General features: G+C 40.5%; 1 protein-coding gene across 5 annotated transcripts in view; it reads left to right on the forward strand.

Annotated features, from left to right (window-relative positions):
- The window catches only part of KIF11 (kinesin family member 11), a 58757-nt gene extending 52978 nt beyond the window's left edge, over positions 1 to 5779 (forward strand). For 3 of the 5 annotated variants that reach the window (XM_078346039.1, XM_002756401.7, XM_035268473.3), the window contains 3 exons: positions 485 to 636; positions 1118 to 1234; positions 4032 to 5779. In XM_078346039.1, coding sequence (XP_078202165.1) covers positions 485 to 636; positions 1118 to 1234; positions 4032 to 4163 — 401 coding nt within the window. In that variant the 3' untranslated portion in view covers positions 4164 to 5779. Of the gene's footprint in view, positions 1 to 484; positions 637 to 1117; positions 1235 to 2982; positions 3104 to 4031 lie in introns of all 5 variants that reach the window. The other 2 variants (XM_078346038.1, XM_078346037.1) reach the window with 1 other exon arrangement.
- Positions 5780 to 13868: the final 8089 nt, after the last annotated feature.

Raw genomic sequence — 13868 nt, forward strand, 5'->3', positions numbered from 1 at the left:
CAAGACAGGAGGATTGTTTGAGCCCAAGAGTTTAAGACCAGCCTGGGCAACATAGTATATATATAACTGGTTAATATTTAACCACCACACCACATTTATAGTGAAATAGTTATTCTTATCAAAGTAATCATGTTGGGAAATCTGTACTCTTATTCTAATAAGGCTGCCATTTTTTCAGAACACTCTGTAACTTCTTTTAGATCCTGTAATACACCTTTTATATATCCTCAGAGATGGTAAACTTCATGTTTTAGAGAGTAGGATGAATCTTGAAAATAGTAAAGTCTGTTGTCAAATTAGAAAATGTTGTTAGTTGCAAACAATGTCTGCCTGACAGGTAGCAAGACTGATCCTCATATATGGCAATTATATTTTTATATTTTATATTTTTAGAAGACAAGATTCATGTGGAAGCTTTAGTATTTTTAAAAAATATTTACATCTCATACTTTAATTTTTACCTCTTATCTAATGTCCATTAAAGGTACTACACCACAGAGGAAAAATTATTTATACCCATCAATACTGGTGAGAACTGAACCACGTGAATATCTCCTTGATCAGTTGAAAAGGAAACAGCCTGATCTGTTAATAATGTTAAACTGTTCTGAAAACAACAAAGAAGAGAAAATTCAGGTAAATGTAAAGGATCATTTTATAATAGAACTGTCTTACGAACTCTTGATGTGGCTGACTTCATGTGAAGAATTTTACTGTTCATCCTTCAGTCTTACCATGCCTCTCATTAATGATGGTTGCCTAGCTCTTAGCCTTATTTTTTTAATCTTACCAGTTTTTAAATTATGCTAATAGATAATAATAGCCAATATTTAACATTGTGTTTAGTAACATTTTTATATAGGAACCTCTACTCGCTATAAAAATATATTAGGAATTATTTTCATTATTTGTAGACTTTGTTTACTTTATACACACACACACACACATATCTATACATATTCTGCTTATGTAGATTTGTAGACTTTCTACTAATTTTGTTGAGGTTTAACTTTATTATACCATGGGCATATGTTGTATTCAAAGAAGAAAACTGCCCTTCCTTTGTGATGACTTTGAGGCTCTTGGACTTAGTCACTCATCCAGCTTCTTCTTCTAGGATGTGGATGTAGAAAAGGCAGCTCTGGGGCAGTATACTGAAGAACCTCTAAGTCAAGAGCCATCTGTACATGCCGGTGTGGATTGTTCATCAATCGGCGGGGTTCCATTTTTCCAGGTACTGATGATATCATATCAGATAAACCTTCCACATCTGATGTAAGTCATTCATTTACTATTCAATATAAAAGCATTATTCTTGGTGAGTAGAACAACAGAAACCTTTCAGTTATTCCTTAGGATGGCTTGTTAACTCTTATGATTTGAAATGTTAAAAAAAAAAATCTGATACTGATAAGGGGTTTTCTGTAGAATATATGAAGGCAAAATTTGACTTAATCTACATCCTTAGGTGATAATCTTTAGCTAGTGCTTCTATTCCTTTTCCGCTTCCTATATACTCAGAATGGACACTGAGAACAGTCTCTTCTACCTTTGACATGGAAGTCTTGGAAACTATCTCTGCCCATAATCAGACCTTGAAGGCAAAGGGCTTGAAAAGATTGAGAGACTGGAGGCCTCTTAGGTTACATTAGTGATTTCTCCTACCTGAGGCTCTTCCCTTATGAACTGTTGCCCCATGTTTCCTGAGCTCCTTGCCTGCTTTGATCCTATGTCATTAAATCCTGCGACCTCTCCTATACACTTTTTTTTAAGATGGAATCTCATCCTGTCACCTAGGCTGAAGTGCAGTGGCACAATCCCGGCTCACTGCAACTTCTGCCTCCTGGTTCAAGTGATTCTCCTACCTCAGCCTCCTAAGTAGCTAGGATCACAGGCGTGTGCCACCACACCCAGCTAATTATTTTGTATTTTTAGTAGAGATGGGGTTTCACTGTATTGGCCCGGCTGGTCTCAAACTCCTGACCTCAAGTGATCCACCTTCCTCAGCCTCCCAAAGTGCTGGGATTACAGGTGTAAGCCACTGTGCTCAGCCTCCTACCCACTTTTTAACACTGTTGAGAACACAGTTGGTTTATGATTTGTTTCAGCATTAATGACTGAATACACAATAAATGTCACCAGTCCCTTAATGTTCTCTATGGGTAAGTGGAGGATTCCAGTGAAATACAACTTCCAAATGAGGCTCTATAAAATGCTAATATCTTTTCCTTTAGTTTGAAGGTACAAGCCTAGACAAAGTGTGTGAAAGAAAAATTTCCTTACATAGGACATTGGTGTCTATCTACATTTACAGTTGAAGTACTGCTTCTGATATGCGTATGCTTGTACTTTTTTTTTTTTTTTTTTTTTTAATATATAGAGAGACGGGGTCTTGCTACTTGAATTCCTTGCCTCAAGCAATCCTCCCACCTCAGTCTCCTAAAGTGCTAGGATTACAGGTGTGAATCACTGTGCCTGGCCGCTTGTATCTGTTTTTAATAGATCTATAGGTCTTTCCCTTAAGGTCTAAAGATTCTCCATCCCTGCTTTCAACTGTTAAAAAAGTTCTAACCCAGATTCTCATCAATTCCTCCCTGTCTCTGGGCAGTTTTATACCAAAATTCTTGCTACCTTGTTTTTTTTAATTTTCTACTTATGAGAGAACTATAAATATGTTTCTTTCAGTTTTCATCCCTTTCCTATCTTATAAAGTTAGGAAAAGGGGAAGGATAAGAGAACCTTGGTGACTACTTAATCCCTTGTCAGAAGTTCTTTTATTATTATTTGTGGCATTTTGAACCAGGGTTAGTGATTCAGCTATGGCAAGGAAGTCCTCACAGTACCAGAAAGGGTTTGGGATGGGGTTTTAGACCTTTAGCTGAAGTCCATAAATGATCTTTTCTCTAGTAGCAGTGTGATGTGGGGATTTTCTTTGGGTTTAAAACTTTATTATTATTATTGTTTTTTTTTTTTTTTTTTGAGATGGAGTCTTGCTCTGTCACCAGGCTGGAGTTCAGTGGCGCAATCTCGGCTCACTGCAACCTCCGCCTCCTGGGTTCAAACGATTCTTCCGCCTCAGCCTCCCGAGTAGCTGGAACCACAGGCACGTGCCACCATGCCCAGCTAATTTTTGTACTTTTAGTAGAGACAAGGTTTCACCATGTTGGCCAGGATGGTCTTGATCTCTTGACCCCATGATCCTCCCGTCTTGGCCTCCCAAAGTGCTGGGATTACAGGCGTGAGCCACTACCCCCGGGGGGTTTAAAACTTTAAAAGTTGGTGTGTGATTTGTCTCAACATTGATGACTGAGTGTACAATGAATGTCACCAGTCCCCTTAAAGTTCTCTGTGGGTAAGTAGGATTCCAATGAGACAGAACTTCCAAATGAGGAATATGAAATAGGTTTTATAAATAAGATAAAATCCAGCTTTTAAAAACTAAGCAAAAGTGTTTTTAAGGTGGCCCATATACCAGTTTCTCTGCTTAAAACAGAATTGGCTTTTCTGCATGACAGGAAATCTTTGTTTCCTTAGAGCAGGGTTTCTTGACAGCAGTGCTACTGGCATTTTAAACTGGATAATTCTTTGTTGTGGGGGCTTTCCTGTGGACTGTACTGTGTCAGTACACAAGAATGACAGTGTACTAGGTGAATACTCACTCAAAGCCAGTAACACTCCCTGGTTGTAACAACCAAAAAAGTCTCTAAACATTGCCAAACATCCCCTCTGGGAGGACAATCACTCCCTGATGAGAACCACTACCCTGGAGTAAAATCTTTATGTTTTAGAAAATAACACAGAAAATTAATATTTCTTTAACTCTACTCCTTCCATTAGTGATAAAATAAAGAAGGCACTTGGCACTACTTGCCAAACAAATTTTTGGCTCAAACTTGTGCTGAACCTTTTCTGAAGTTTTCTACACTTAAATTTTCTTGCCTATAACCCAGAGAACTTTGAAAATAGAGTATAGTTAATGTGTATCAAATGTTACTTTATATTGACTTAATTTTCTCCCCTTAAATCCACAGCATAAAAAATCACATGGAAAAGACAAAGAAAACAGAGGCATTAACACACTGGAGAGATCTAAAGTGGAAGAAACTACAGAGCACTTGGTTACAAAGAGCAGATTACCTCTGCGAGCCCAGATCAACCTTTAATTCACTTGGGGGCTGGCAATTTTATTTTTAAAGAAAACTTAAAAATAAAGCCTGAAACCCTAGAACTTGAGCCTTGTGTGTAGATGTTAAAAGAATATATATATATATATATATATATCAGCTGGGCGTGGTGGCTCACGCCTGTAATCCCAGCACTTTGGGAGGCTGAGGTGGGTGGATTGCTTGAGCCTAGGAGTTTGAGACCGGTCTGGCCAACATGGCAAAACCTCATCTCTACTAAAATACAAAAATTAGCCGGGCGTGGTGGCACACTCCTGTAATCCCAGCTACTGGGGAGGCTGAGGCACGAGAATCGCTTGAACCCAGGAAGCAGAGGTTGCAGTGAGACAAGATTGCACTACTGCACTCCAGCCTGGGCAACAGAGCAAGACTCCGTCTCAAAAACAAAATTTAAAAAGGATATAAGGCAGAACTGTAAATTTAGCTGAATTTTGATATCTACCCATTTTTCTGTCATCCCTATAGTTCACTTTGTATTAAGTTGGGTTTCATTTGGGATTTGCAATGTAAATATATATTTCTAGCTTTTCATATAAAGTTCTTATATAACAAAAGTATTTTTCTGGTATATTATTAAGTAGTGAATATATAAGAACTGTACTGTTCTTCTAGGCTTGAGTTTACATAGGTGAATATCACCAACACCTGGCCTTAGAAAAGGACCATGTCATTTTTTTTCTTTTTTTTGCTATGACTTACGTATTTTCTTGCCTCCTTTCTAGACGTTCCTACTTTGCTTTCTTGTCGGCTCACTTTTTCCCCTTTTTATTTTTCACCAAACCATTGTAGAGCTACAGAAGGTATCCTTTCTTATTTTTGGTAGCCAGAATTTTACCTAGGAATCAGTTTTTTAGTGGTTATTTTTAAAATCACTGTCGACAATAAATTTAACCCTAGAAGTATCCCTTCTTTCATATTTTGTATTTGTTTCCCCGAGATGTGAAAGGATTTCATTCCTTTAAGAGGCCTAACAGATTTGCCCTGACAGAGTTCACAAAACCCACTTCTCTAGAATGTAAATTGCTATTATGGGAGACTACCCAGAGATCTGACTAACGGCCCTGTGCCCACACTCTAAGACCTGTGTCTTTTGGAGAAGATCACAATGATTTAAGGACTTTTTGAAACTTCCAATTATGTCTAAAAAGTATATTCTTTTGTTTACATGATGAGACATTTTGTTGTTCCTTGCTTGTATATAATTAAATATGTATGTGTATCTTTTTCTCGGTTTAAATCTTAACCCTTAAAAGGGCCCTAGTATTTCTGATCTGGCAATCATATTTCTGGAAGTTGAGATGTTTCAGCTTGAAGAACCAGAGCACTTGGAATATGTACAAAGAATAAATTTTGTGCCCACAACGTGTTTAGTGTGTAAATTTTAGAGACATTTGACTTTGATAGCTAAATTAAACCAAACTCTGTTGAAGAATTAGAAAATATGCTATAAGGAATTAAATTGACCTTGTAGAATTATCTTAATAAAAATAATGGCTATAATTTCTCTGCAAAATCATATGTCAGCATAAGATAGATAATATCTAATAAACTGCCCTCAGTAAATCCATGGTTAATAAATGTGGTTTCTACATTAACCTGCTTGCTCCATAGTTTCTTACCTGGCAACAGGTATGTTTAGAGAGTTAGGCAAGCTGCATTCACATTCTCAAAATAAACTATGCAGGTACCATCAAAGAAGAAGGACCCTAGTAAACATGTATATAGGCTTTTAGTTGCACTCCAAGGGGCTATCCTAGGTGCAAGGTTAGTGAGAAACAGGCCCTCACACAGCCTGAAGTCTAGCTTTAAGTCATCTCATTCCATGACTGCTTAAAAGTTATCTGAGAATGCTGCTGCAACTAATTTCACTGCGTCACAGAAGCAAAAATAAATCTCCAGGGAAGTTTAACATCCAGAACCATATATTAGCTCTACCAATTTTCATACACAATGTCGGGCCCTCAGAATGTAACCAAGAGTTGCATCAGCAAAAATGGCAAAGTAGGTAGCTTTAAGGACCTGTTCCTCCACAGAAATACTGAAAAGTCAAGCAAAAACATTCAGAAACAACTGTCAGAACTCAGGAAAATAGTTTATAGCCACCAAGTATTTGCTGAATCAAGAAAAAGGCAACCTATAAAGGAGAGGGAAAGCTTGGCAGTGGTTTACTTGCCCTTTCCCCCATTCTCAGCTCTGTAACAGACTTGAAGACACAGACCACATTCTCAGTGTGGGGTCTCGGTCCTGGGTTTCTTGTTGTTGTTATTGTTTTGGGAGACAGAATCTTACTCTGTCACCCAGGCCATCATGTAGTGGCACAATCTCAGTTCACTGTAGCCTCCCAGATTCAAGCAATTCATGCCTCAGCCTCCCTAGTAGCCAGGACCACAGGCACTTGCCACCACAGCCGGCTAATTTTTTTGTGTTTTTAGTAGAGATGAGGTTTCACCGTGTTGGCCAGGCTGGTCTCAAACTCCTAACCTCAGGTGATCCACCCTCTTTGGCCTCCTGAAGTGCTGGGATTACAGGCCTGAGCCACCGCCCAGCACAAGCGATCTTATTTTTGAAAGGTTTTTCTGACCTGACTGCCTGAACAACTGACACAAGTCAATTGCATTTGTTTCATCTAACTCAGAACTCAATCAGGGTGGGAGTGGCAGGTTTGTTTCTAAATATTGTAAGGAAAATGAACCATCCACTGTCACCTGACAAAAAATTAGAGTTGAGGTAAACAAAGGAGTGCCCCAAAGCCTGAGAGGAAAGCAGGGGAGAGAATTTCTTAGGGAAATTAGGTTATTCAAAGGCACCCATGTATATTGGGGGATTTAGAAAGCCATGCACATTCTCAGGTCAGGCTGCACACTCAGGAAAAGACGTGAGAAGACCCCAAGATTTTATGTTGGGCTGATGTGTAGGCTCAGTGCAAGCAGGAAGTAAAGGCTAAGGCCAATTTAAAATGGCCCAGATAAGCACTGAAGGTGTGTCCCAATACAGCCAATCAACAAAAACTGAGGTTTTCTTTTGTCAGTTTTTGGGGCAACCAGTTTTCAAAGAAATCTCAACACACTGGCTGAACACAAGCAACAGGAAGAGACCTTAGAGACTGTAAGTCAGAGAACAAACCTTACAAAATAGTTCAGAAAAGTCACAGGTGCTGTGACACATCTGTATTCCCAGTAGTTTGGGAGGCCAAGGTGGGTGGATCACTTGAGCCCAGCAATTCAAGACTATCCCGGGCAACATAGTGACAGCTCATCTCTACAAAAAAAAGAAAAATTTTAATCAGCTGGGCATGGTGGCACATGCCTGTAGTCCCAACCAGTTGGGAGGCTGAGGTGGAAGGGTCTCTTGAGCCCGGGAGTTTGAGGCTGCAGAGAGCTATGATGCAGCCTCCGCAACAGAGCAAGACCTTGTATCTAAATAAGTCACTAAACCACTCCAGCCCATAGCAAGTAACAAAAACAAACCCTGAGGAGTGAAGAATCTGGTTTCCAGAGTTACCATATTAAAGTAATGTTCAGCTTTAAAGAAAGTATACCCCATTCACAGAAAAAATTAGAATATCTCTGAGGAAGCATTGGACTTACAAATTTTGTAAATCAATTGTCTCAAAAGTGCTCAGAGCTAAGGGAATACAGGGAAACGATGTCTCATAGAGATTATCAATGAAGAAATTATAAAAAGGAACCATAAAAATTAGGAGTTGAAAAGTACAACAAAAAAGCAGGGGAGATCAGTTTCGAAGATGGCGCTGTGAGAACAACCCAGGATTGGAGCTCTTGTTGTGTCCGCAGAGAGGGACATGGATGAATCTGGAGAACATCATCCTCAGCAAACTGACACAAGAACAGAAAATGAAACACCGCATATTCTCACTCATAGGTGGGTGATGAAAAATGAGAACACATGGACACAGAAAGGGGACTACTAAACACTGGGGTCTATTGGGGGGAAAAGGGGAGGGCCAGTGGGAGGGGGAGGTGGGGAGGGATAGCCTGGGGAGAGATGCCAGATGTGGGTGAAGGGGAGAAGAAAAGCAAAGCACACTGCCATGTGTGTACCTACGCAACTGTCTTGCATGCTCTGCTCATGTACCCCAAAACCTAAAATCCAATAAAAAATTAAAAAAAAAAAAAAGCAGGGGAAATCACTGAATGGTTCTACTAGCAGATATGATCAGGCAGTAGAAAGAATCAGAGAGGCTGAGGCAGGTGGATTACCTGAGGTCAGGAGTTCGAGACCAGCCTGGCCAACATGGGTAAACCCCGTCTCTACTAAAAATACAAACATTAGCCAGGCGTGGTGGTGGGCACCTGTAATCCCAGTTGCTCGGGAGGCTGAGGCAGGAGAATTGCTTGAACCCAGGAGGTGAAAGTTGCAGTGAGTGGAGATGGCACCACTGCACTCAAACCTGGGTGACAAAGTGAGACTCCGTCTCAAAGAAAAAAAAAAATCAGTGAAGCTGAAGGTAGATCAATTGAAATTATCCAATCTGAAGAGCAGAAGAACAAAGGAAAGAAACAATTTAAAAGACCTATGGATTACCACCAAGCATACCAACCTTTGCAAAATAGGAGTTTCAGAAGGAGAGGAGAAGAGAAAGGGGCAGAAAGAATATTTGAAGAAATAACGACCCAAACACCTCAAATTTGTGAAAACACTTGAATGTACACATCCAAGAAGTTTGTGGAGCTCCAAATAGGATAAGTCAGAAGAGATCCATATTAAGACACACATAAACTGTCCAAAGCTGAAGAGGGAATCTTGGAAGCAGTAAGACAGTGGCCATGAAAGAAATGCAAATCAAAATCACCACTTCACATTTATAAGGATGGCTATAACAAAAAATACAGGGGGAAAAAAAGTGGTGTTGGGGATGCTGGAAAATGGGAATCTTTTTTTTTCTTTCTTTCTGAGATGGAATGTTGCTCTGTTGCCCAGGCTGGGTGCAGTGGTACGATCTTGGCTCACTGCAACCTCTGCCTCCCGGGTCCCAGTGATTCTCCTGCCTCAGCCTCCAGAGTAGCTGGGGTTACAGGTGCCCACTATCACACCCAGCCAATTTTTCTTTCTGGCTAAATTTTATATATTTAGTAGAGATAGAGTTTCACCATGTTGCCCAGGCTGGTCTTGAACTCCTGACCTCAAGTGATCCACCTGTCTTGGTCTCCCAAAGTAGTGGGATTTTAGGTGTGAGCCACTGTACCTGGCCTGAAAATGGTAACCATTGTACATTCCTCATGGGAGTGTAAAATGGTTCAATCACTATAGACAAAGAGTTTGGTGGTTCCTGAAAAAGATAAACATAGAATTACCATATGGCCCAGAATTCCATTCCTAGCTGTCTGCCCAGGATAAAACATGCCTGCACAAAAATTTATACACAGATGCCTATACCAGCACTATTGACAATGACCAAATGGTGTAAACAGCCCAAATGTCCATCAATATATGAATGGATAAACAAAATGTAGCATAGACATATGACAGATTACTCAGCCATAAAGATGAAGTACAGATACCTGCTACCATATGGATAAACCTTGAAAACATGCTAAGTGAAAGAAGTAAGACATCTATGATTCCACTTTTATGAAATATCCAGAATAAGTAAATTCATAATCAGCAGACTGGTGGTAGTTAAATCTGTTATGAGGAGGAGAAAGAAGAGGGACTGCTTAATGGGCATGGGATTTTCTTCTGGGGTGTTGGAAATATGCTGGAACTAGCCTGTAATCCCAGCACTTTGGCCAAGGTGGGTGGATCACCTGAGGTCAGGCCAAGGTGGGTGGATCACTTGAGGTCAGGAGTTTGAGATCAGCTTGACCAAGATGGGGGAATGCATGTAATTTTTGTATTTTTTTAGTACAAAATTTTAATAATTTTGTACTAAAAAAATATAAAAATTAGCCCCGTGTGCTGTTGGGTGCCTGGAATCCCAGCTACTTGGGAGGCTGAGGCAAGAGAATCACTTGAAACTCAGGAGGTGGAGGTCCAAATACATTCACACTGAGAGGGCTTCAATATGTGGACTGGCAGGAGGGCACAGTTAAGTCTATAACACTGTATAAACCCTAATCAGGATAAATACGACGTCACATTTAGGTATACCATAGCAAAACTGCTAAAAATCAAAGATAAAGAAATACTTTAAAAGTAACCAAAGAGCAGAGGCAGGTAGATTGCTTTGAGCCCAGGAGTTCAAGACCAGTCTAGGCAACATGGCAAAACCCTGTCTCTATTAAAAATACAAAAACTAGCTGGGCATGGTGGTACATGCCTGTAGTCTTAGCTACTCAGGAGGCTGAGGTGGGAGGATGGCTTGAGCCCAGGAGACGGAGGTTGCAGTGAGCTGAAATCATGCCATTGCATTCCAGCCTGGGTGACAGAGCCAGACCCTGTCTCAAAGAAAAAAAAAAGTAACCAAGGAGAAAAAAGATTATTTTCATAGGATCAATTAAGCTGACTGTGATTTTGCAACAGAAAGAACGAAAGCAGACAATGGCATGATACTTCCAAATTACTGAATCAGATGATGTCAGTAGGAATGGTGGAGTAAGTCCTCTAAAAACCTATTCCTCCATAAAAACAGTGAGAATATTGAGATAACTCGTTGAATAAAAAATTTCAGAATTCTGAAATTAACCAAAGCTTTACAATAATCCAAGGAAGTTTTTTTTAAGGTTGTAGCTTAGTAAGAATGATGAGTTTTGTGTTTTGTTTGTTTTTTTTTCAGATGGAGTTTCACTCTTGTTGCCCAGGCTGGAGTGCAATGGCAAAATCTTGGCTCAATGCAACCTCCATCTCATAGGATTAAGCGATTCTCCTGCCTCAGCCTCCCAAATAACTATTTTTTTGTATTTTTAGTAGAGACGGGATTTCTCTATGTTGGTCAGGCTGGTCTTGAACTCCTGAACTCAGATGATCCACCCACTTTGGCCTCCCAAAGTGCTGGGATTACAGGCGTCAACCACTGCACCTGGCTGAGCTTTGTGATGTTTTAACTTGCCCTTCTTGTCACTCTCCCCAACTCCTCATTAGTCTTTAAAACCAACAGTTCTATAATCATAGTGAAGACCAGTCGCCTAGCAGCCCCTTGCTAGGACAGAATGGGTTTGGAGGTTCCCAAAACAGCATTATTTGAGCACTGTCATTATTTAGCCTGACAATTCCCTGGAAACCCTCATTCACAAGACTTATCTTGGCCAGCCATGGTGGCTTATGCCTGTAATCCCATTACTTTGGAAGCCTGAGGCGGAAGAATTGTGTGAGGCTAGGAATTCAAGACCAGCCTGGGCAACATAGTGAGACACTTTCCCTACAACGAATTTAAAAAAGTTAGGCGTGGTGACACACACCTATAGTCTCAGCTACTCAGGAGGCTGAGGCAGGAAAACTGCTTGGGCCCAGGAATTTGAGGGTTCAGTGAGCTATAGCCACATCACTGTACTCCAACCCAGGTGACAGAGCAAGACCCTGTCTCTAAATAAAATAAAATAAAATAAAAATAAAAAAACAAATACTTGCCTTTATTTGAGTCAACTCAGATCATGCTCAGTGAGAATAACTTTTCACCTGGGACATTTGTTGAAAATAATCAGTAGCCTGGTAAACATGTTGCTGACTAAGGCAGTGATAACAGTTGAGGCAAACAAATTGCCCCTGCCCCCAAACAAAACAAAACAAAAAAAATCAAAAGAAGAGCTGGGGAATGAAATGTCTAAAGGAGGCTTTCAAAACAGCTGATGTGGCCGGGTGTGGTGGCACACACCTGTAATCCCAGCACTTTGGGAGGCTGAGGCGGGTGGATAACCTGAGGACAGGAGTTCGAGACCAGCCTGACCAACACGGTGAAACCCTGTCTCTACTAAAAATACAAAAATTAGGGGCTGGGTGCAGTGGCTCATGCCTGTAATCCCAGCACTTTGGGAGGCCGAGGCAGGTGATCATCTGAGGTCAGGGGTCCGAGACCAGCCTGACCAACATGGTGAAATCCCATCTCTACAAAAAAATATAAAAATTACCAGGAAGCGGAGGTTGCGGTGAGCCGAGATCATGCCATTGCACTGCAGCCTGGGTAACAACAGCGAAACTCTGTCTCAAAAAGAAATAAAAAATAAAGAAAATAAATAAAAAATAAAAATTAGCCAGGCATGGTGGCAGGTGCCTGTAATCCCAGCTATTCGGGAGGCTGAGGCAGAAGAATCGCTTGAACCTAGGAGGTGGAGGTTGCACTGAGCTGAGATCATGCCATTGTATTCCAGCCTGGGCAACAAGAGTGCAACTCTGTCTCAAAATAATAATAATAATAATAAAACTGTTGACATATTCATGGGACTCTAGAAGACCATGCACATGTATGGACTTATGTGCATGCTCAAATCTGTGCACATGCCCAGGAAAGACCTAAGAAGGTCCTAAGTTCTAACACAACATCTGGTTGACTTTGAGGCACTGAAAAAATATGGCAAAAGCTAAGCCAGCATTTTTTGATGCCTGCCTGAGTGTGAAGGTGTGCCCCAACACAAACACACACAGAACCTCTTGGAAGTGGGCTGGGAGACTAAATAGAGTCAATCATTTAAGTAAATATCTAATCACTAGCTGACTACTAAACTAAATAAGCAGAGACTTCAGTGACAAAGAATACATATTTCACAGATTCATTTGGAAAAGCCACTAAAAAAAAACAACCATCAACAGCAACAACAAAAAACAACATCAACAAGTCCTTAGAAGGAGAAATAATTTGTTTTCCAGAGTAGTCACATTATATTATTAGAAATGTCAGTTTTTGGCTTGGTATGGCGATTCATGCCTGTAATCCCAGAACTTTGGGAGGCTGAGGCAGGTGGGTCTTTGAGGTCAGGAGGTTGAGACCAGCCTGGCCAACATGGTGAAACTTCATTTCTATTAAAGATACAAAAATTAGCCAGGTGCGGTGGCACATGCCTGAAGTCCCAGCTACTTGAGAGACTGAGGCATGAGAATTGCTTAAGCCCAGGAGGTAGAGGATGCAGTGAGCTGAGATCGCACCAGTGCACTCCAGCCTAGGTAACAGAGTGAGACTCTGTCTCAAAAAAGTAATTTTTCAGCCAGATGTGGTGGCTCACGCCTATAATCCCAGCACTTTGGGAGGCTGAGGCAGGTGGATCCAGAGGTCAAGAGATCAAGACCATCCTGGTCAACAAGGTGAAACCCTGTCTCTACTAAAAATACAAAAATTAGCTGGGCATGGTGGTACACGCCTGTAGTCCCAGCTACTTGGGAGGCTGAAGCAGGAGAGTTGCTTGAACCCAGGAAGTGGAGGTTGAGGTGAGCTGAGATCATGCCATTGCATTCCAGTCTGGGTAACAACAGCGAAACTCCGTCTCAAAAAAAAAAAGTCATTTTTCTAAAAAAAATTATGAGTATTGTTCTTACACAGAAAAATAGCAATCTATAGAAACTATCCTTGAGGAAACTTGGATGTCAGACTTGCTAGGCAAAGAATTTAAACAAACTATTTTAAATGTGTTCAAAGCATTAAAGAAAATCATGTTTTAAAAAAGCAATAAGTGAAATGAAAAATTCACTAGAGGGACTCACATGCAAATGTGATTAAGCAAAAACAAAGACTCAACAAACTTAAAGTCAACTGTGATTGTCTAGTCTGAGGAACAGAAAGGAAGAATACATAAAAAT

This window comes from Callithrix jacchus, chromosome 12 (assembly GCF_049354715.1).
Source record: "Callithrix jacchus isolate 240 chromosome 12, calJac240_pri, whole genome shotgun sequence".
Lineage (NCBI taxonomy): Eukaryota > Metazoa > Chordata > Mammalia > Primates > Cebidae > Callithrix > Callithrix jacchus.